This window comes from Limanda limanda, chromosome 3 (genome assembly GCF_963576545.1).
Source record: "Limanda limanda chromosome 3, fLimLim1.1, whole genome shotgun sequence".
Taxonomy (NCBI): Eukaryota; Metazoa; Chordata; class Actinopteri; order Pleuronectiformes; family Pleuronectidae; genus Limanda; species Limanda limanda.
In genome coordinates this window covers 25,070,425-25,090,884 of record NC_083638.1, presented here as the reverse complement: position 1 = coordinate 25,090,884, position 20,460 = coordinate 25,070,425, and the positions used below count along the sequence as shown (strand labels likewise).

The following is a 20,460-nucleotide window of genomic DNA, read 5'->3' as shown; positions in this document are numbered from 1 at the left end:
CATTTATGTCAGACGGGTTAACTCGTCAGAGAATGACGCTTTACAGCATCTGAAAAGTTTTTATGGGGTTGAAAAAGACACATATGTGACACATTAGCTATGAACTAAACAACTGGTGTAAGCTGTACCTATTATTAATGAGAGAATCAGAAAAAAAAGAGAAATGTATCTGTTGAAATTCTTTCCTACATGTCTCACCATTTGTGCTTTATGATGAAGGCTAAACGCTTCAAGTATTACTTCCTGATCAGCACATTATTTAAATAAATGTACAGGTTTTCTGTTGATTTAGTTTGTATAGTTACTTTAGTCTTTCTTCAGTCATCTCTTATTTGCTCTGCACATTTAAACCTGTATGTTGGATTTCATGTTGAGCAAAGTGTCTTTACATCGTCTCTCTGACCTTCTTCCTGCAGCGGTTTTCACAGCAACGATATTGCCTCCATACCTGAATTGGCCTTTCATAACAACCCCCTGCTGCGAACCATGTAAGGTCATTCACTGACACACACACAGCTCTGTAATAACAAGGACATGCACATTGTACAGTATGTTTGCACACACACACACAGTGGGTGAGATGATATGGGACACGCGTGTCAGGCTCCAGTGGTTAAATGTCCAGAAGATGGTGCCATTCTTGCACAGTGAATGATTTTAGGTTTGAACTCTTCCCCTCTGCTCTCGATGCCCTCAGACATCTCTATGACAACCCTCTGTCCTTTGTGGGCGCCACGGCTTTCCAGAATCTGTCCGACCTGCACTCACTGTAAGTCCCGCTTTCAGCACAGCTCCTGACAAATCCCAATCAATATTGCTTTAAAGGTCATTTTTGTTGCTGTTTGACTTATTTTAATATTGGTTCCCGTGTGTTTCAGGATGTTGCGTGGGGCCAGTATGATGCAGGACTTCCCCGTCCTGACAGGGACTAATAACCTTGAGAGTCTGTAAGTGACTAAGATGCAGCATCTGGAGTTGTTAATTGTTTTGCTTGTGTCAGAAGTGACTGATGAGGTGTTTTATTTCCAGGACCCTGTCAGGAACCAAGATATCGTCCACCCCCGCCGATCTGTGTGACGATCTCAAGTTACTCAGAACGCTGTAAGAGACTTAAACTTTCTCCTCAACTGAAACTAGGAACTTAGGAACTAAAGCTTGTTGGGTAAACAATTGTTTCAACACGGCAGCCAACAGAATTTAGAATCCCTATCATACTCAAATGTGGCAAGTGTTTATCTACTGATAGTGAAATTGTCAACAGAATAATAACTCAACTGAATAAAAATCCAACCTTTTCATCTTTATTGTTCCATTTGGATTTGTCCCAGTTGTCTTATAGTTGAAACCTTTTATTTTCCTCCATCAGAGACTTGTCCTACAATGAGATCGAGGGGCTGCCGGCGCTGCAGGGCTGCGTCCGACTGCAGGAGATGTGAGTGGAGCACATTCAGAAAAACTCATATTTATTTTTTTAGGCTCAAAATTACAAACAAGCTTATAAAGGTGGTTAACTGCTGTTTTATAACCTGTTGTGGTTTTTGTTTAAATCTACAGAAGCTTTCAGCACAACCATATTCAACAAATTGAGAGAAGCACTTTCCAGGGTCTCTCTGCTCTACGTCTACTGTAAGTCCACTCAGTCACACACACACACACACACACACACTTAGGGACTCACACACTCAGTGACACACTCTGCATGCTTTCAAAACAACGGTTTTATGTCTGGACTGTGAGTTGATTATTTTTTGATTTTACGCAGGGACCTGAGTAGGAATGAAATCCGAGTCATTCACCCAGATGCTTTCCTCAGCCTCACTGCACTCACCAACCTGTGAGTACGACCTGTGATCAGTGTTGGGGAGTAACGGAATACATGTAACGGCGTTACGTATTTAGAATACAAATTATGAGTAACTGTATTCCGTTACAGTTACAAATTAAATAGATGGTATTCAGAATACAGTTACATTGTTGAAATCAGTGGATTACATGACGGTACTTCTCGACTTTATTCACTCTCTCGTAAATCCACCGGCGGCAAAGCCCCCAGGAAGCAGCTGGAGACCAGGGCTGCCGTAAGAGCGCCCGGGCCCCCGGCGGCGTGAAGGAGCCTCACCGCTACCGGCTCGGGAACGTTACAGGCCCGGGGCCGAGGCTCTGAGAGAGTTCCGTCGCTACCAGAAATCTACGGAGCTGCTGATCCGCAAGCTGCCCTTCCAGCGCCTGGTGAGAGAAGACCGACCTGCGCTCCCAGAGCTCCGCTGTCATGGCTCTGCAGGAGGCCAGCGAGGCACGCCGGGTTCACACCGGACGCTGAAGCGCCGTGAAGCGCTAATAATATCACCCGTTGACCCAGTAGCATATGGTCACTTGTTTCTCCAACATTAACTGCAACAGCGTCCCAATTTAATTTCATCCATCTTCAAGAGCTTCTCCGCTGTTTGCTCCGTTCAATGTCGGGTGTCGAGGGTAAATTACGTATTCTCCGCCCCCCCCCTCTCTTTTCATCTTTATGACTGCTTGTGTGTCTGTAGTGGATGGGCAGAGGGGGGCATTTAATAATGTGATCGGTAAAATTGGTAAAATTAAAACTCCAGGACAACAGAAGGGGAATACAAACTATGGGATGCATACTTTATCATTTATATCATATAATATGTCATCAATATCGTTTAAAATCATTTTTCAGTGTGTTTCATGGAGCGATACGCTCGCGTCAAGCGCAAAAAATACACTCGACGCCGAAACGATCGCTGCACGGCGCGAGGCAGCCTTGGCGCAGGGGGGGGGGGGGCTTCAGCCTCCGGTAGGACCCGCACAGAGATGGGAGAGGATGGGAGCCGGACATCCAGCTGCCCCGCCGCATCTTGCGGAGAGAGAGTTTAAACTGCTGCTGCTCCACTGACTATAACAACGCCGCAATCATACGCTTAAAAAATGCAATACAAACCGGTAGTATTCCAAGTATTCAGAATACGTTACTCAGATTAGTTAATGTAATGGAATACATTACAGATTACATTTTTGGGCATGTATTCTGTATTCTGTAACGGAATACGTTTTGAAAGTATCCTTCCCAACACTGCCTGTGATGTTCATCATAATGAGAACAGGAATCCAGTTACATGTCATTGTTCAGTTTTAAATGTCTGCGTTGTACAACATTAAATTGCCTGTGTGTGTGTGTGTGTGTGTGTGTTTTTTGTGCAGAGATCTGAGTATGAACTCTCTGACTGTGATTCCAACAACTGGACTCAGCGCCCTCAGTCAACTCAAACTCTCAGGGAACCCACAGATGAAAAATGTGCTGACTGCAAAAAACCTTCCCAAACTCAGGTGAGGACGAAATTATGTGGCCTCAACGTCTCTTGTGATCTTGTGGGTTTGGGCTTCAAAGCATTGACGTCAGCCGTTCTCTGACATTAACTCCAGAAAACTTCAGAAAAACATCAGGATTTAAGCGAATCTCTGAAAGCAGCTAAAGTAATAGCAATTTTCCAAGTTCTACTCAAGCCAGTGACCTTCGGTGGGTGATAAACCATCTGTCTCCTCCATTAATTCTCTGCTGTCACTGTCTGACACAAAATACCCTTTTAAAAGTACATATTACAAGAAAATGTATTAGATTTAGTAGCTGAAACAGATGAATTGTTTTTGAACTATCCAAGATTTCTTATGAATTGGTTTAAAAAAGGAAAAATCACATCGTTCATTTATAATTGGAATGAATGCATCCTCAGAACAAAGACCTCTCTGGTTCCTCGCTGGTATACAAGGGATATTCTCCATCTTGCCTTATGTTCTTAAATATAATAGTAATTGATTTTATATAATTGTTTATTTTATTATTTTAATCTTTTTTTTAACACTGAATAAACTATGAATAAACAGGTATTTAATGTATTTCTTAATCATTTCACCACTAAATTGCTTTAAATGTCTTATAAATGTAGCTTATATAATATTTTTCACAGGGGAGGAAACGTAACTGGGAATTCCCTTGTGATTAAAAATAAATACATCTCTTTCCTTGTTGTTCTGTGTGATTACACATCTGTTACTGAAAACTGCACCTCATCACTTATCTTTAATGAGAAAACCAGCTGAGCCTGTTTTCTCCACAACTGTCGACACACTATGGAAACATCCAAATATTATCATTGGAAAATAGAGATTCGAAGGGCCAGGTATTTGCAGACAAACATTATTTATTCTTTTTCCAGTATGGTTTGAAGATCCCGGAGCATCTGTATTATCAACACTAGAACCTCTGCAGGATTTTACAGCCTGTATAAATGATGATGGTTTGTCTGCAGGTCCATCTCTGTCCCGTACGCCTACCAGTGCTGTGCGTTTGTCGGATGTGACTCGGTGACGAGCTCCTCTGAGGAAAACGACATAAAGAAATCGACAGGTGGGAATGTGCAGTCAGAGCAGAGAGTTTTTATGCATCTACATATATTTTTCAATTATTTTGACAGAACCCTTTTTAGAATATTCTCTATAAGATGAGTAAATGTCTCATTAAGTTGTCGGGCCTACTTGAGTTTCCTTTTTTTTAATTTAGCCTGTAAACCTTTTTTGTGAATCAGTTTTATTTTTATTGTACAACTTGAAATTTGAAATACTCACCTGTATTTCTTACTTGTCTTGGAAAATGCACAGTTGCAGGAAACTTGAGAAGAAAGTGTGTACTTTGATTTTCTGTGCACATGACTTGATTTATGTGATCTCTGGTCTGTTAAAGTTCAAGATCATTCAACTTGACTTTATCTCTGGTACAGATGTTAATCCTCAGATGAAACTTTTTGACAAGACTACTCTTTAGGATTAGGTTTGTCTTTTTAACCTTTGCAGTCCTCATATATCTCTATTTTATATTGTTTCAGCGGGGGAGGATGTGGAAAGAATCTCGATGATTATGCACTGCTCTCCTTCACCAGGTAAGCATTAAACCATTTTTTTTTTACATCTTTCAGTCTATTTTATGAATAACATTTTCAGAGCTTTGAAATAATTTTTTAAATAATTGTATTGATTCATCTCCACATTGTTTCAGGAGCTTTTAAGCCGTGTGAGCATCTCCTTGGTAACTGGATGATTCGTCTGACGGTCTGGTTCATCTGTCTGGTGTCGCTGGTCTTTAACGGGCTGGTGCTGGTGGCCACCTTCTCCTCCGTACACCGAGCTCCAGGCCACTCCCACTCCCTGTCCCTCTCTCCAGCTAGGCTGCTCATGGGGCTGTTGGCGTTGGCCAATCTGCTCACAGGTGTGTACGTCGGCGTGCTGACCGTGCTCGACGTTGCGACCTGGGGCTCCTTCGCGGAGTTCGGAGTGTGGTGGGAGATGGGGCCCGGCTGTCAGATCTCAGGAGCTCTGGCCGTCTTCTCGTCTGAGTGGGCGGTCTTGTTACTGTCCCTCGCCGCCGTGGAGCGCAGCGTGGCTGTGCGGACTATTCTCGGGAAAGTCATGATGTCCCCCAGGAGGAGCGGCAGCAGCCCTCAAGGATGTTGCAGAGGAGGTCGACGCTTCAGCCTGGCTGCGGGACTACTGGGGCTCCTGGCTGCCGCTGCGGCCGGCCTGTCTCTCCTGACCACCAGTGACCAGACGGCGTCTCCCCTCTGCCTGCCCTTTGCCGGCGGCGAGAGTCCAGCTCTGAGTGTCACTGTGATTCTGGTGCTGCTCAACGCGCTGGCCTACCTGTTCACTGCGGCCGTGTACACACAGATGTACTGCCACCTGGGCAGGGTGGAGCTGGCTGATCCGGAGCAGACGGGTGCCCTGCGACATGTTGCCTGGCTCATTTTCACCAATTGCATCTTCTTCTGCCCCGTGGCAGCGTTCTCCTTCGCCCCCCTCTTGACTGGCTCTACAGCTGGCGGCCCAGAGATCGCCAAGTCTGTCACCCTCATTTTCTTCCCGCTGCCCGCGTGCCTGAACCCGGTGCTGTACGTGTTCTTCAGCCCGGCCTTCAGAGAGGACTGGCTGAGACTACGTGGACGCAGAGGTTTGACCAGAGAGGTGAAGGCTGGCGCCGAGAGTCACGGAGATGATGGTGGAGGAGGGTCGGAGCTCACGGACGGAGGCTCCTCCACCCACCTGGGCTTTGACTGTGGGGTGTACTCGCAGCTCTGTGGAGAGACAGTTGTGTGCGAGCAGTGCGAGGCGGCGCTGCATGCCAGGACCTGCTCTTCCCCCTCGTCTGCCACAGTCTGCAGACACTTGGTGAAGTCTCACAGTTGTCCCACCCTCATGGCGGGAGCGGCCGTGTGCCAGCGTGCCGAGGGCTTCTGGGCCGACAGCGGCACGCCCTCCGCTCAGTCTGAGTACGCAGATGAGGGGGACTCGTTTGTGTCGGACAGCTCGGACCAGGTTCAGGCCTGCGGCAGAGCGTGCTTCTGTCAGACCAGAGGCCTTCCGCTCGTTCACTACTCATACAACATACCTCGAGTCAAGGACTAAGGAGACTTCAGAGCTCCATCTGTGTGCACAGGTCGCTCTGTCATGTGAATTTAGGTCCTGCAAGAATATAGAAGCATATTTTTTACCGGACAACAAAATGTGCCAACCACCCTGTTGAAAGACTATTCAGCAAGCACTTATGTAAACACAGTCGCAACCAGCCGTTGAAAGGGAACCTGGGACTTGTCTGAGTGAACTGAGATGAGCACATCGTGTCACAAACTGGTCAACAAAGGACCTTGCAGAGGAAACTGTTGCCACCAGTGCCTTCCTCTTGCTTTCGAGTGGATATCCTGATGTTGCGATTTACGTGTCAAAGATTTTGTGATTTATCTTTCCCCTGTAATTCAAAGCTTTTAAAATTTAATTTTTTTATTTTATACTTTGATTTTTAAAACTATAAATGTAGCAGAATGTAGTAATTATCCTAGACCTTTCCGTTTGAATGTAATAACTTCTGGCCTTACTGCCTGCGATCAGTGAGGAGGGTAAACGCCAGTCTATTATAAAAACAACTTCATTGCTTTACGTTACTAAGACTAAGAATGTGATGAAAGTAGCAGATATCACTGTTTAAGCAGAAACCATGCTCGGTGGTTTTAAAAGATTTTATTTATTGTGTGAGCAGCAGGGGCTTCTGGGTGGAGACAATTTCAGGTGTTTAAAAGGCTGCCTTTGAATGATGCATATACAATAGAAACATAGCATTTGCCATTACAGAAGCGCCTCTTTTCTTAATTGTTCACAAAATACAAAAATATGCAAACAGGGTCCTCAAAAATTATTCCTGATATTTTAAAATATCAGCCTTATTCCTGAGTGTTTTCTATCTTCCCCTTCGAATTTGATCAAAACTTTTCTTTTCTTAAACTGCACAAAAGCCAATAAATAATTTGAAGTAAAGTAGCACTTAAGTGCGTTCTGCTGTTATCTTATGTTCAGATTCCTTTTTGGCTGAATCAATAATGTCGACTTGATGCTGCGCTGATTAGCTTCGAAAACCAAAGGATTAAACAAACAAGATATAGCATGATAAATAATGACCTGTAGATAGGGTGGTAAGTGGATGACGTTTCCTTCAGATGGACTAATGCTAGCTGCTTCCGAGCTCTATGCTAAGATAAGTGTCTAAGTATGAGAAGTATTCCTTTTCATGTCTTACTCTGGGAATGAAAAGAGAATATTTGCCAAATATCCCAAAAGACATTACCTTACGTCTTTTACCCCACAAATTGAAAAATCGTCTACAAACTCTTAAACAAGCAGGAAATTCTAAAATCATTTCTCATGAGATGAGTGCTTGGTTGATTTTTAAACCTATTCAAACTACCATATGAGTAATACCTCCACCAAAGCCCAACAGTCCCATTTTAAATTCAATCAAACTGCAGCAAATTTCACCCAATTCGCTAAAAGTTCCCCATCACGATCCATGAATTAACTTCCCATTTCGCAATGTAAAAGAAATTGACAAAAGAATTCCTGGATCCACAAAAAGATTAAACTGATTCTTCTATACTGCATCCCTCCACCCAGTTTCCTAGAAATCCATTCCATCGTTCTTTGTGTAACCCTGCTTACAAACCAACAAACAGTGTGATCTGAATGTATTCCCACTCCTCAGCCTGGAACATACCAGCCTGCCAGCCAGCTGAGTCAACAAGTGTAGCAGCAGTGCTCAAAAGTTAGAAATGGGCTGTTATAAAAATGCTTATTCAACCAGAGACATTTAAAGACAAGCATCTACAGTGATTTTGCCGATTGATAATTTCTCTATGTTTGTATATAGCTACATTTCGACCAGAACAAATGGGCAAGATGGACAAAGTTAGGACAACAAGGCCTGCATAGAAAACTGTCTCCATTTTGTTTGAAATCCAGCTACATTATCGGTGAACGACTCTGAAACTTGCTGCATCACTACTTAATTCTTGATCGTCCAGTTTTATCGAACAGGTCATCAGAAGCTGTAAAGCATAGAAACCTAGATCCCTTCTGCCCCGGGCGATACTGTGAGTGACGAGGGATCAACTGTGTGCTGTGCCGGAGCGTGACTGCTCACATTAAGGTGGATACACCCTCGGTGCGTGTATCCACAAGCGCACGTCATGTGAGCGCTCAGGAATTTGGGCAATGTAGGGAAACGTTATCCTCCGCTGACATGTCATTCATGCCCTGATGATGCACCGGTTAATCGTCATCTCCCTGGTTTTTATTTTCTGTTTTCACGAGGTCTCGACTGGGTGTAAATTCTTGCACCAACCAAAATGTCCGTTGATTGTTTGTACATTTTCAGCAGATGGGACATCAGGCGTGTCAGATATTTTATTAGTTGGTTATTGGTTTCTCTTTTTTTTATTTGTATGTAAATTATTTGAAAAGATAACAAGTAATCAAGAATGGGATGCTAACTAAGGAAGCTACCTCCTCGACTGTAGTGGCTACCGGCAGTGCTTTGTAAGAGAATAGTCTATTTTCATTTGTTGTTGCTCTTTGTTTGCATTCTCAGTTTTATGTTGACACGTGGTTGTACATCATCATTTTAGTTTAAGAGCAAATTGTGGGAGGAATCTATGTACTATAAGCTGTGATTTTATTTTTTAAATCAAAATATAGACTATGAATCGTTTTTCTGTTTTTACCTTTTATAGACAAACCTGCAGAGTAATACAGCTTATGAAAAAAATATCTCCTAATTTCAAGTCAAATTAAATTTTATTTGTCTCCCCAAGTTGTTGTTTTTATTCTGTTCAAGTAGCCAAATGATTCTACATTGTGTATGAATAAAATTGGACAAATACAATCATATTTTCTTTCCTTTTTGTTCAGAATACAACAAAGACCTGACCATTGTCTTCATCAGATACATTATAAAGCCAACCTTATTATTATTATTATAAATAAAGCTAAAATATCTTGGAGAGTGGTGTGGTAATCTTAGGGTTTTGACATTATTTGGAATCTGTGCAGTAGCGATGATGAAGCGGAGCCACAGTATACATGAGCTCAGTCCCAGCATCCAATAGACAATTTATTTAGTTATCCAGAATATTGATTGAAATTGTGATCAACAAATAAATCATTGTGCTTGTTTGCAGCAATTTTAACATTTGCATTTATGAATTATTTGAATTAATGCATGAATAATTCTAATTGAAAACGAGTCATACAGCATAGGGAGTACTTTAGCTAACATTTGGCTGCATGGCTTGAAGTATTAGTCTCAGTATATTGTGCCATAGACTTCGTATAAACATCTCCACCTCCTTCCACTTCCACTACTCCAAAATATCTGGGATACAAACACTGCCATCTTGTGCATTTGGAGCCAGTACTGCTGCAAAGTAGTGACCGGGACATGAAGTCACAGCGTCGAAGTCCCACTGACACACGTGGGCCGAACCCATTGTGAGCCAGTAGTAGCGGTCATATAGGTTTCCCCCCGTTTTTATAGCAATAATTAACTAAATAAAACAAGACGTTTTACAAGAATGAACACATGGATAAAGATGAACAAAGATCAGTATGAGAAGAACCAGCGAGATCTGACTTCTTCCTCTGCTAATGTTAGCATTCAGCCTGAAGCAGCTCTGTGTTTAGCCTCGCAAAGCCGCTAGCATCGCTGCTCTTACACTTGTTGAACTGTTCTCAAATGAATGTGGCCTTGCAACATTATTTTAGGCCATGAAATTCAGAGCCTGTTGACATGTATGAGACCATTTAGCGTCACTCAGTGGAGCTGCTTCCCCTGCTGCTACCTTCACTCACGTTCATGACCTGGGACTTGCTGATGAGTGAGAGAACAAACCTCTGGGATTAAAGAAAGGAATCGGACATGAAATTCGATGAGTCCCGTTTAGCTTTGAACCACGCAGACGTTTCATTTTGAATTTGGGGATTCCTGTGACGTCTCGTGTCAAAACATCTGGCACGCCGCGAGACCCGGGTCATGTGTGTTAACAGCGACGGGTACAAGGCTCTCTGGATGTGTTGCAGCTGTACGCCGAGGGGGAGGGCACAGGAAATATTTACATCCAAGGCATCAAAGGGAGAAAGTGTTGAGTGATGTTCCTGCAGCCCCCGCTCGACAAGCGCCGCCATGTGTTCTGCTTCACTGACACATGTAGTCAGCGGTAAAGAAGACATCCCACATATTCCAACCATTCACCCACATCCCTGTGCGGCGTGCACATTAGACGCCTGCCTCCCACCGCTAACTTTACTGAGGCTTTGTTACAATAAAACTAAGCCCTCGACAACTCTCGTCCACACCACTGGACCCCTGACTATCGGCGGCATGCTCTCTAAACCTTCCTTTTTACCGTTTGCTGCTGCTGTGATGGTGACGGCAGTTTCAAATACTGAAACACTGGGACGTAGCACCACTACTGTACAAGTGACTGAAGGAAATCTCTGTATTTGTTGTTGAAACTTTTTATATGCACACCAATCAATCACACAAACAATATTATCCAAGGGTTGACAAATCATTAACATTGCCGTTGTCTATTATCCATATTTCACACATTATTTATTCCATCTAGTTTTTTAAATAACAGAAATACTTTCATCATGAGCCCAGTCAGTTGTTCATATGATGTGAACACACAACAGTGAGGATGACTTGATGAAGGCTTGTTGGAGATGGGGGGGGGGGGGGGGGGGTGCAAACACAAACGGGTGAAGATGCAGGTGAAAAGTTTCTCATGACACAAAACAGACGACGTTCAGGAGTCGGCTCGCTGGAAACTGATCGACCTTCTCCTCAGTCCGCAGCTGGGGCCGCTTTAATTTCAGCTTTCTTTTCTTCTCTAGCAATTTGAGCTGCAAGGCAGGAAGTTATACAGAGGCAATGATAAATAAATTGCTCAAAGTTAAACTGTAATGTTATTTTGAACCCATGAACTATTTAGATTGGTTTTGTTCACGGAAGCAGTGGAAACAAGGTGTGAACTCATCATCAATGTACTATATTACCAGTTTTGGGTTCTGAGACCTATTTTTCCTGTAATTAAAAACACACATTGATCTTTATAGGAATGTTTTCAGGAATTCTTTTTTATGGAAATAAGCAGTATGGAGAACCCGTGCTCAGAGTTCCACTTCTGGATCCAAAATCCTGAACCAATCGCATTCTTTCTTGAGTTTGTACAAGACCAACAATAGCGTTACAGTCATCCATCTTTTCCTGATACTTATATGATGCCCACGTGTGCTGTTGATGAGCTAAAAGTATTTTATACTCTATTTTATAGTTTAACTAAAGTGTAAACTAAACAGACGACAGAATTAGCCTCTGATATTCCCCCTCTAAAATAACACATAGCCTAAAATTTTGACTAATTCTTTTAATAGTATGACTCTATTAAATGTTAGTTTTACTTCATATTCTTACATTTACACAAAATCTTTGAGGTTTTATTATTTTTAACGGATAAGGTTGAGAGAAAGGCTGCAGGGTCTAAGTGGGTCATAAACAATAGGACCCACGTGATAAACTCAGATTGATACTTACGCCGAACCTCCAGTTTACACTCCACCACGTCCTCTCCGCTGTCGTTGACTGCTTTGCACGTATACACCCCCCCGTCGAAGGTACAGGGCTTACGGATCTCCAGTGTCAGGATGCCCTGCTTACTGAGCATCCGGTACTTGGCTTCATTTGAGATGTCCATCTTGTTTTTGTACCAGGTCACTTTAGGCTAATAAGGTAGATAAAGAAAATATAACAGGCCGCTGATTATTTATCAGAGGTTCATTAGTGACAACCCTAATCTCTAAATTGATCTAGTTACTGTGTCACCGATACTGTTTGCAATCTAAGAAATGTGTGTGTGTGTGTAGAGGTGTCAGTTGTAATGACCCCTGACCTTTGGTATGCCTCTGACTGAGCAGCTGAGCGTTGCGTTGTATCCCGCGATGACAGAACGGTTCACTAAAGGATGCGTGAACTTGGGAGCCTCTGTGAAGTCAGCGTCCTTGTAGCTTGGCGGCTTGTACTCGATACCTGAGGAGCCAGAGACTCAGATTTCACATAGAACAGAAAGCCTAATGCTGCTTGACGTAAAACAAGAGCAGTAACTGCTTATATATGATTATGTGTGCAGTCAGATCCCACCTGTCTTGCTGATGTTAGCGCTGTCTTTGGTGTTGCAGGCCTCGTCGCTGATGCCCACCAGGTTGATGGCAGAGACGCGGAAGACGTACTCATTGCCCATGATGAGGTCAGACGCGATGCAGTTGGTTCGCCGGTACTGATCGTAGACAGTAAACCATTCCTTCATAGAAATAAGGAAAAAATAATCTGTTTATATACAATGTTAGATTTATTTTGAACAGGATCTGCTTTACATTGATATCAGGTCCTTTTCACACCGTCAGCACTTTCCCCAGGATTTCCCACTTCCTCCACCTGTTCAAACACAGGCAGCTATTGGTTAATTGTACATAGATGTAAGAGTAAGTGTCAGTGGTTGTTTGTGTGTTTTTTGGCCCTGTGACGAGGCCTGCCCAGAATGTACCCTACCTCTCGCCCAATGTCAGCTGGGATTGGCTCCAGCTCCCCCGTTACCCTCAGAGATATAAGTGATATGTAACTAATGGATGGATATAATGACTGTAATAATATGATGGTTAATTCTATTAGATTTCCTTAATTTGCACGTGTGAAATCAACTCATACAACAATTTATACCCAAATTAAATGACAAAATCTAAATTGAATGAATTATAATTACTTTATCCTACACTAATCACCTGTTGATTTAATTTAAAAAGAGCTTAATAATCTACCTGGAACTACAGGACTTTTTACCTATTTATTAATTTTGGATGAAACAAGGATGAAAGAGGATATTAAAGTGCTTTTAAGTACATGCACCCTCAGCACTTTCATCTCAAAAGCAGGTACACGCTACACGTTGTTATTGGTAACATGATGATCAACATCCCCAGGGTCGCTATAAAGAGATGCAAATGAAATTAATTTGATCTAATAATGACTACGGTGAAACATGAGCCGTGCGCCGAGCCGGGTGAGGGAAAACAATGGTCCCTGCGTCACTGCACAGACGATCCAGACCGGGTCAAGGCTGCGAGGATAAGATTAGGACATTCCTGCTCGCCGTTGTTCCTGGCAGCTCGCGGTAGAGGATGGTGACAGCTGGGGCTCTTGCCAACAAGCCCATAAAGTATCACTCCTGCTCCACAAAGGAGACTGTGTGCTCAGCAATGGCTGATTACAGTGGATGTGCCACAAGAGAGGCTAAAATATCCCTCGGTGTCTATGCAGCATTCATCCTCCCACATGTTCACCTTCACTCGTGTGTAAACAGAACAGGTTCGCTCAGTTGGTGTCTGTCAGAAGTAAAACTGAAGTGGCTATAACAAGATGGTGGCCTCTGTCTTCCTCTGAGGAGACCTCTTGGTTTCCTGTAACCCAGACTTGACTTGAGATCAGTGTAGGTGAATTCTATAGGTTTCACATCCGTCAGGCTGTGGCCCTCCTAACGTAAATGCTGTCGTCCATCCATGTCAGCCAGAGTATGCATGATCCCCTATTTGACGTCCACATACAGAAAAAGCTGAATGTACACACCAACTTTCCAATTCCAGGTACAATATATCCACTGACTAGAATGAAATCGAAAGTGGGATCAGGTATACATGCCTTAAATGCCAGAACAACACTGACCCCCATTTTAGTATAAATGCAACCGTAGGCATGTATGACTGAGATGAGTAGATCAGGGGACAGGGAACATGGACAGTATGGTGAAATAAAAACAGATGTGAGTGTTGTTGAGCCTCACCATGGTTTTCTTCTCAGCTTTCTGAACAAGGTAACCAAGGATCTCACAGTTGCCGTTGTCTTTAGGCGGTTTCCACTCGAGCGCCACATTGAAGCCCCAGATATCCATGATCTTCAGAGCCTCAGGAGGCCCGGGCAGATCTGCAGAGGAGGGAGGCTGAATGAATTCTGCTCCACCGCACGCGGGCAGGTCACAAGTGCTGCTACAGTTACCACAGAGGCTGTATTTACCAACAATCTGCAGAGTGAGACTCGCTGTGTCTTCCACGTTTTCAATCTGCACGTGGAGATCATACTTCCCCGAGTGTTTTCTCTCCGTCTTGCGGATGAAGAGGATCGTGTCCAGGTCGCTGTTCCTCACACTAGCGAACGTGGCGTCTAGAGGCTCCCCGTCTTTGCTCCATGTCACCTTAGGCCTGGGCTTCCCCTGCACAGTCATACAAATGACAAACCAATTGTCAGTTTACAAATGACAGATGGAGAAAGTAAATCTTTAAACAAAATACACGTGACTGTATGCTGTTACTACTGTTGTCAGTAATGATCTAATAATAACTAAAGGTGTCTATATACTTTTAATAGTTCCAACTAGGGCTGGGTGCATTGAAGGAATATAAGACACACTTGGATGATGATCACTAACAGTTAAAAGGCCCCATACCCCTTCTATTATTTACCTGTTGTTTGTAGATGTAACATGTCATACGTGTGTCTTTCATATGAAAAAATAGATATTTTGATCAAGGTGACCATTCAGTGTCATGGCTGAGTGTTTGCACCGTGTAACTGCAGTATAATACCAGTTTGAATTTTTATTTTATTTTATTATTTGTAATGTTTACTCCACCTGGAATGGAATCATAATGTTGACTGAATCTCCAACTATCTTGATGAGAGTCTGGCGGAGACTTCTGGGAAGCCATATTTTTGGGCGCTCTGTGCAAATAGAAAACAGAAAACAGTGTTGAACTGTAAAAGATCCAAACAAACGAAGATGAAATACTTTAAATGAGAATAAAGGTTGACTATATGATGCTTGTGTGTCACATGTGTTAAATTCTGTCTATTTAGTGTTTTATCATTACTCAAAGATACAAATGAACATGACGGATACATAGGATATATAACAGCTTTAATGTTGAGTGCAGCCCTAAAACAACAGTTGTCAAGCAGCATGAATCCACGTCTCCTCACGCATTATCTCTCTGATGGTGATGGGTTGAGCCATAGTGGAGGCGCCGCTGGGTCCCGCCATGTTGAAGGCTCGAACACGGAACTGCAGCCTGTCCCCGGTGGTGAGACCCCGGACGACCAGTGACGTCCGGTCAGTCAGACCCTCCATGGCCGGTATCCACTCATCAGCTGTGAGCACAACACACATGGTTCACTCAAAGGCAAATGTTACTATGGACCAAAACATTAAAGGCACGAATAGAAGTTCAATTTAGCCTCTATGTTTTAATTAGATGTTTATTGTTAGGGTAAAGGTTGGAAACTGAAACAGAATGTTGTTAGGCTTTGAGCTCAGATTTTATTTTGCTTTTGTACACTTTTTGTTCGCTTTGTTCGTTCTTGCTTTCTATTCACGTTAAGTAACAATAGAACATCACAAATCATTATGAATTTAAACAAATTGGATGTTTCTGGCTGTTTGGAAGAGAGATCCATTGCTGCACATCAGTGTGTAACTGTTTGTTAAACCTGAACTTGGACGATATATCATGCAGATAAAATACTTTCTTATCAATAGCAGGGGTAGGCTCTAGCACTTACTGCCCTCCTTGCAGTACTCAACCCCATAACCCTCGAGTTCAGCCGCGCCGATCCTCTCAGGCGGTCGCCACTTCAGTGAGATGGAAGTGTCATTGATGTCGTCGACACACAATCCGATGGGCTCACTCGTGGGGGCTGAGAAAGCAGAAAGACTAGTTTTTAGTTCATTCATCTCAAGATTGATTACTGATAAAATAAATGAACCTGATCAGGAATTGAAAAATGAAAGGAACAGGAACCTTCACTAAGCTTTGTAACAGAAAACAAGGCGTTTTTTCTATCAACATCACCGATTATAACTTAACTTTTGTCGTACGCTTGACGGTTTCATTTGAAACATACAGTGAATTCAAGAAACCAATCTCAAAAGAAGAGGGTGGAGTGTATTGGAAAGACAACACACAGCTTTTAAATAAAGTTGCTTGCAGATTTACTGACATGTGATTTGAGTCTGCAATGCTTTCAGTGGAATCACCAACGCAGTTACTCTACCTGGAGAACAGGTTTCATACACCATATGCAGATAATTATTATGGTGTACTTCAGTGTACTTCAGTGACTTATCTGTTATTAATGCCTTTCAGTTTTTCCTCAGCTTTAAATGCATTCAATATTCAAGATTAACTTTATTGTCCCACAAATGAAAATATTTGTCTTGGGTTCTCGTCCCATGCAGCAACCATAAAAATACACACACATGCTTCATTAAACAAACATCCATCTGCCCTTGTACAAGCAGCATTTCAAGCTCCACATGCAGCAGAAATAATGTTTTGAGATAATGCAAACCCTGAAAGTACATCCATCCATTATCTATACCACTTTGTGGGTCAGGAAGCTGCAGCCAATCCCAGCTGACATTGGACGATAGTCTTATCACAGGACAAACATACAGAGACAAACAACCGCATATACTCCACAATCAGTGCTAACCAAAGTACCACCGTTCCACCCCTAAAAGAACAATGTCCCTTCAATCAGACAACAAAAGTAAGCAAGTCAAACACAAACACTAAATGAATGAGAGCCTACTTAAAAATGTTTCCATTGTGTATTAGGTTTATGCTATTGATTTACTATGTTAATGCTCGTCCTCAATTAATGAAAGAGACTTGATTATGATGGTCCCACATGAATTTCTTTATTAGATATTCGTGTCATCAGTAATGAAAGCCACAAACAGGCTTATAGTTGATTAGCCTCTAAGCCTGTATGTGGTATCTTTTATCATCCAGGGAAAGATGAGCCGTCTGACCGACCTGCTGAGCCCAAGTCCCTCAGGGAGAAAATGACTCGATTAAAGTTCACTTTAAAAGACTTTGGTTCATCAGCCACGTCCCACGCAGCGCTTACAAGCTCTATGCAGCTAAGTTAATGGTTTAAAAGAAAAAACTCCATTCCAAAAAAAAAAAGGAAGTGAAAGATTCAATATTATAATTATAGACTTTCAGCCTTGGGATTTTGGTCTCATTTACAGGCTGTAGAGGTCGTGTTGAACTATAAAGGAGCAGAGTGAATGTAAAATAGAATATTGATAGAATATGGAACGGTTAAAGCACGTGTGGAGCAGCAACCTCAACCAGCAAGCAGCTCGATACATTTATGTTGTAACAGCTGAGCGAGCTTGATTTAAACAAATAAAGAAAAGCTACAGGAGAACTCACCAAAGCTAGAGCCCAGTGGTCCCTGTTAAATACTCACTGCTGCTCACTATGAAGATAAAAGTGCAAAATCCGCCCATGACAACAAAGATATATTACCGATGTAATATTTAGACCACCTTGTTTCGAAAAACATGTTGACAAGATGACTGAGTGAAAGGTGCTGAATATTTGTTGTGGAGTTGTTGTAAATAAGGCCAGGATGCCATAGCACAGGACAAGGGCACTACAACAACAGTGCAAGTTTATGATGGGAGCACCTGTCAGAGGTCAAGGGTTTCCATGTGTGAGAAAAGTCGCCACAGCAGGGAGCGTTTAAAAATGGTGGCGTGCAAGTGTAAAGTGCAGAGGCGAATCACTTTGCAAAATAAAGAAAACAAGAAACTTGCGACATCAGCCACGTGATTACCAAATCATGCTGAAAGGGGAATTCTGGAATTTTGCAACTTGGCTTTCAAAAGCTTTGAACCACATTTACAAACCCATAATTAAACACAATCAATTCTCATTTCTAGTTCTGAAATCTACACAATAAACCAACATCTCAAAGTGAGTATTTCCTACTGTGGACAGGTTGCAGCTCTAGCTCTAGTTCAGGCTCCAGAGGGGTCTCCTCTGACAGAGGTGGAGCTCCCCCCACAGCAGGAGGAGGACTTTCTGTCCGGGGAACCACCTCGGCTGGTGCTGTCTCATTCTCAGCTGGAGCTCCCTCTCCCACCCGATGTGCTGCCTCTGCAGGGGTTTCTGGTTCCTGATCAACCCCAGGAGGTGTAGGGGCCTCGGTCTCAGACTTCCTGGCTTCTGTCTCCACTGGTTTCTTCTCAGCTGTCTTTGGAAGCTTAGGCTTCGTCATTCTCTCCTCATGTAAAGCAGCCCAAGCTGGTGGTTGTATGCGTCCTCCTCTTCTGACAAATGCCTTCCTCGAACCTATGCTATCATTCACTCTCCCTCTCTTTTGTTCTCTTCTGTAGCCAATGCAATTTTTCTACAGCAGCCCCCACAGGAGCATGAACCCCACTGTGCTAAGCAGCTGATCCCAGCAGAGACAAGCTCTTCCAAGCCATTATTTATGGAGAGGGATGCCACAGATAGTTTCCTAATCAGCTGTCTTGTCTTACAAGCAATTTGCCATCTGGATACAATGATATTCTCTCTTAAATCAACAAGTGGAGGATGATATGGTTGTTAAAATTCAGTGATAGACAAAGAGATAATCCAAAGCTGAGCCCCTGCCTTGTAGGATACTGTTACACAGAGTATATTGGTACGAGCCTGGTTCCAGTCTTCTGGGTCATGGCACATATCTCCAAGTAGTTTGCTATTCAATTAAAATGAAGAGACATAGCAATCCAATTCAACTTTGTTGTCATTTGTATGTTCGGTCTTATTATAACAACCAAATGTCAGCTTATCAAGGTATTATTGTATATTTACTGGGGCCTGATGTGCGGCACATTTTCCAGGTATTCTTAAGATAAAGTGTTAATGTGGTGAAAAAAAGTGTTTGTGAGGTCACAGCAACCTCGACCTTTGACCACCATCTTGTAAACGTAATGTCTTGTTTGCAAGATATTACGTTTACAAGAACCAATTCCTCTGTCTGTCCCCTGTGATGATGTAACACAGACACACAACCCTAATGACCAATATTACTCAGGAATGACCTGTGGATCATGCAACGTATGTGCGACCTATATTTTTGTGACACAGAGACAATCCACACACATCTTGTATTACAACAAACATAGGGCAAACATAACTCATGTCATGACCACAAGTTAACCAGACCCCATGACCCCCAGGGAAACCTTAGACTGACCAAACCAGAGACGGAACAACCCCAGAGTGGTGAAACGTCCCACACACACACTTCATCACCAGGTCTACCAGCGCTCATGCAGACGATCCAAGTGTACGATACCGATTTTTTTCAATTTAAGATATCCATAAGGTCCTAATTTCAACAATTCACTGTTGTTTAATACTCTCTTATCACTGAATGTGCAGTGAAATTCGATCAAATGAGTGAAATCAATGACAACATGTGGAACACGACTCACCCACTGGCACAAAGGGCTGCGAGGCCTGACTGTGACGAGACATGCCGATGCTGTTGACGGCGTACACTCGCATTTCGTACGGAATTCCTTCAATCATCCTCTTGGCCTCGAAGGTGGTTTCAGAGTATGGGTCAAAGTTCAGCCTCATCCACCTGTAGCCCTTCGTCTTCTTTCTCTCCAGCACATAGCCTGAGAGTTCAAATGGAATCGTCATCAACTTGTTTGGAAAAACAGGAATAACAGAATGATTTTGATATTTATTTGTTTTGACCGGTGATTGGCTGTCCGCCGTCAAAAGACGGGGGATCCCACTGGACGACACATGAGTCCTCCCCCACGCTGAGGATTCTGGGAGCCTGGGGGGGATCTGGAACATCTGGAGGGGAAACATTCCTCATATCATGATTGGACAGAAAGAGTTACAGACCTTTTTCAAGAAATGAAAACCACTTGACATTGAATATTTTTTTGCTTCATGATCATATGACGAATTAGATTCTTCTTTTTGTGTGTGGAAACTAAAGACTGTAAATAAAGATGGAAGACATGATGGTCACTCAAAAGTGAAGCTAAATCATCTTGATGGCCTCCTAGTGGCCGGCTGTAGTATGGGTTATAAACCCGCTTCCTCCATGTTCGTGGATGGGACATTGAGAAACTAAAAAGTCCACATCGGATACATTTTTCTCAA

General features: G+C 42.8%; 2 protein-coding genes across 3 annotated transcripts in view; one reads left to right on the top strand and one right to left on the bottom strand.

Annotated features, from left to right (window-relative positions):
* lgr4 (leucine-rich repeat containing G protein-coupled receptor 4) overlaps nucleotides 1-9,268 on the top strand; it is a 29,795-nt gene extending 20,527 nt beyond the window's left edge. For both annotated transcript variants that reach the window (XM_061068728.1, XM_061068727.1), the window contains 11 exons: nucleotides 417-488; nucleotides 698-769; nucleotides 879-947; nucleotides 1,030-1,101; nucleotides 1,367-1,432; nucleotides 1,555-1,626; nucleotides 1,763-1,834; nucleotides 3,214-3,339; nucleotides 4,320-4,417; nucleotides 4,893-4,946; nucleotides 5,063-9,268. In XM_061068728.1, coding sequence (XP_060924711.1) covers nucleotides 417-488; nucleotides 698-769; nucleotides 879-947; nucleotides 1,030-1,101; nucleotides 1,367-1,432; nucleotides 1,555-1,626; nucleotides 1,763-1,834; nucleotides 3,214-3,339; nucleotides 4,320-4,417; nucleotides 4,893-4,946; nucleotides 5,063-6,465 — 2,176 coding nt within the window. In that variant the 3' untranslated portion in view covers nucleotides 6,466-9,268. The remainder of the gene's footprint in view (nucleotides 1-416; nucleotides 489-697; nucleotides 770-878; nucleotides 948-1,029; nucleotides 1,102-1,366; nucleotides 1,433-1,554; nucleotides 1,627-1,762; nucleotides 1,835-3,213; nucleotides 3,340-4,319; nucleotides 4,418-4,892; nucleotides 4,947-5,062) is intronic.
* Nucleotides 9,269-11,138: 1,870 nt separating this feature from the next.
* mybpc3 (myosin binding protein C3) overlaps nucleotides 11,139-20,460 on the bottom strand; it is a 28,239-nt gene continuing 18,917 nt past the window's right edge. The window contains exons 23-33 of the mRNA XM_061068468.1: nucleotides 20,041-20,145; nucleotides 19,770-19,958; nucleotides 16,049-16,183; nucleotides 15,470-15,637; nucleotides 15,123-15,211; nucleotides 14,507-14,702; nucleotides 14,277-14,416; nucleotides 12,584-12,743; nucleotides 12,336-12,472; nucleotides 11,981-12,167; nucleotides 11,139-11,289 (exon numbers count right to left, since the gene is read on the bottom strand). Of these exons, the coding sequence (XP_060924451.1) occupies nucleotides 11,231-11,289; nucleotides 11,981-12,167; nucleotides 12,336-12,472; nucleotides 12,584-12,743; nucleotides 14,277-14,416; nucleotides 14,507-14,702; nucleotides 15,123-15,211; nucleotides 15,470-15,637; nucleotides 16,049-16,183; nucleotides 19,770-19,958; nucleotides 20,041-20,145 (1,565 nt within the window). The 3' untranslated portion in view covers nucleotides 11,139-11,230. The remainder of the gene's footprint in view (nucleotides 11,290-11,980; nucleotides 12,168-12,335; nucleotides 12,473-12,583; nucleotides 12,744-14,276; nucleotides 14,417-14,506; nucleotides 14,703-15,122; nucleotides 15,212-15,469; nucleotides 15,638-16,048; nucleotides 16,184-19,769; nucleotides 19,959-20,040; nucleotides 20,146-20,460) is intronic.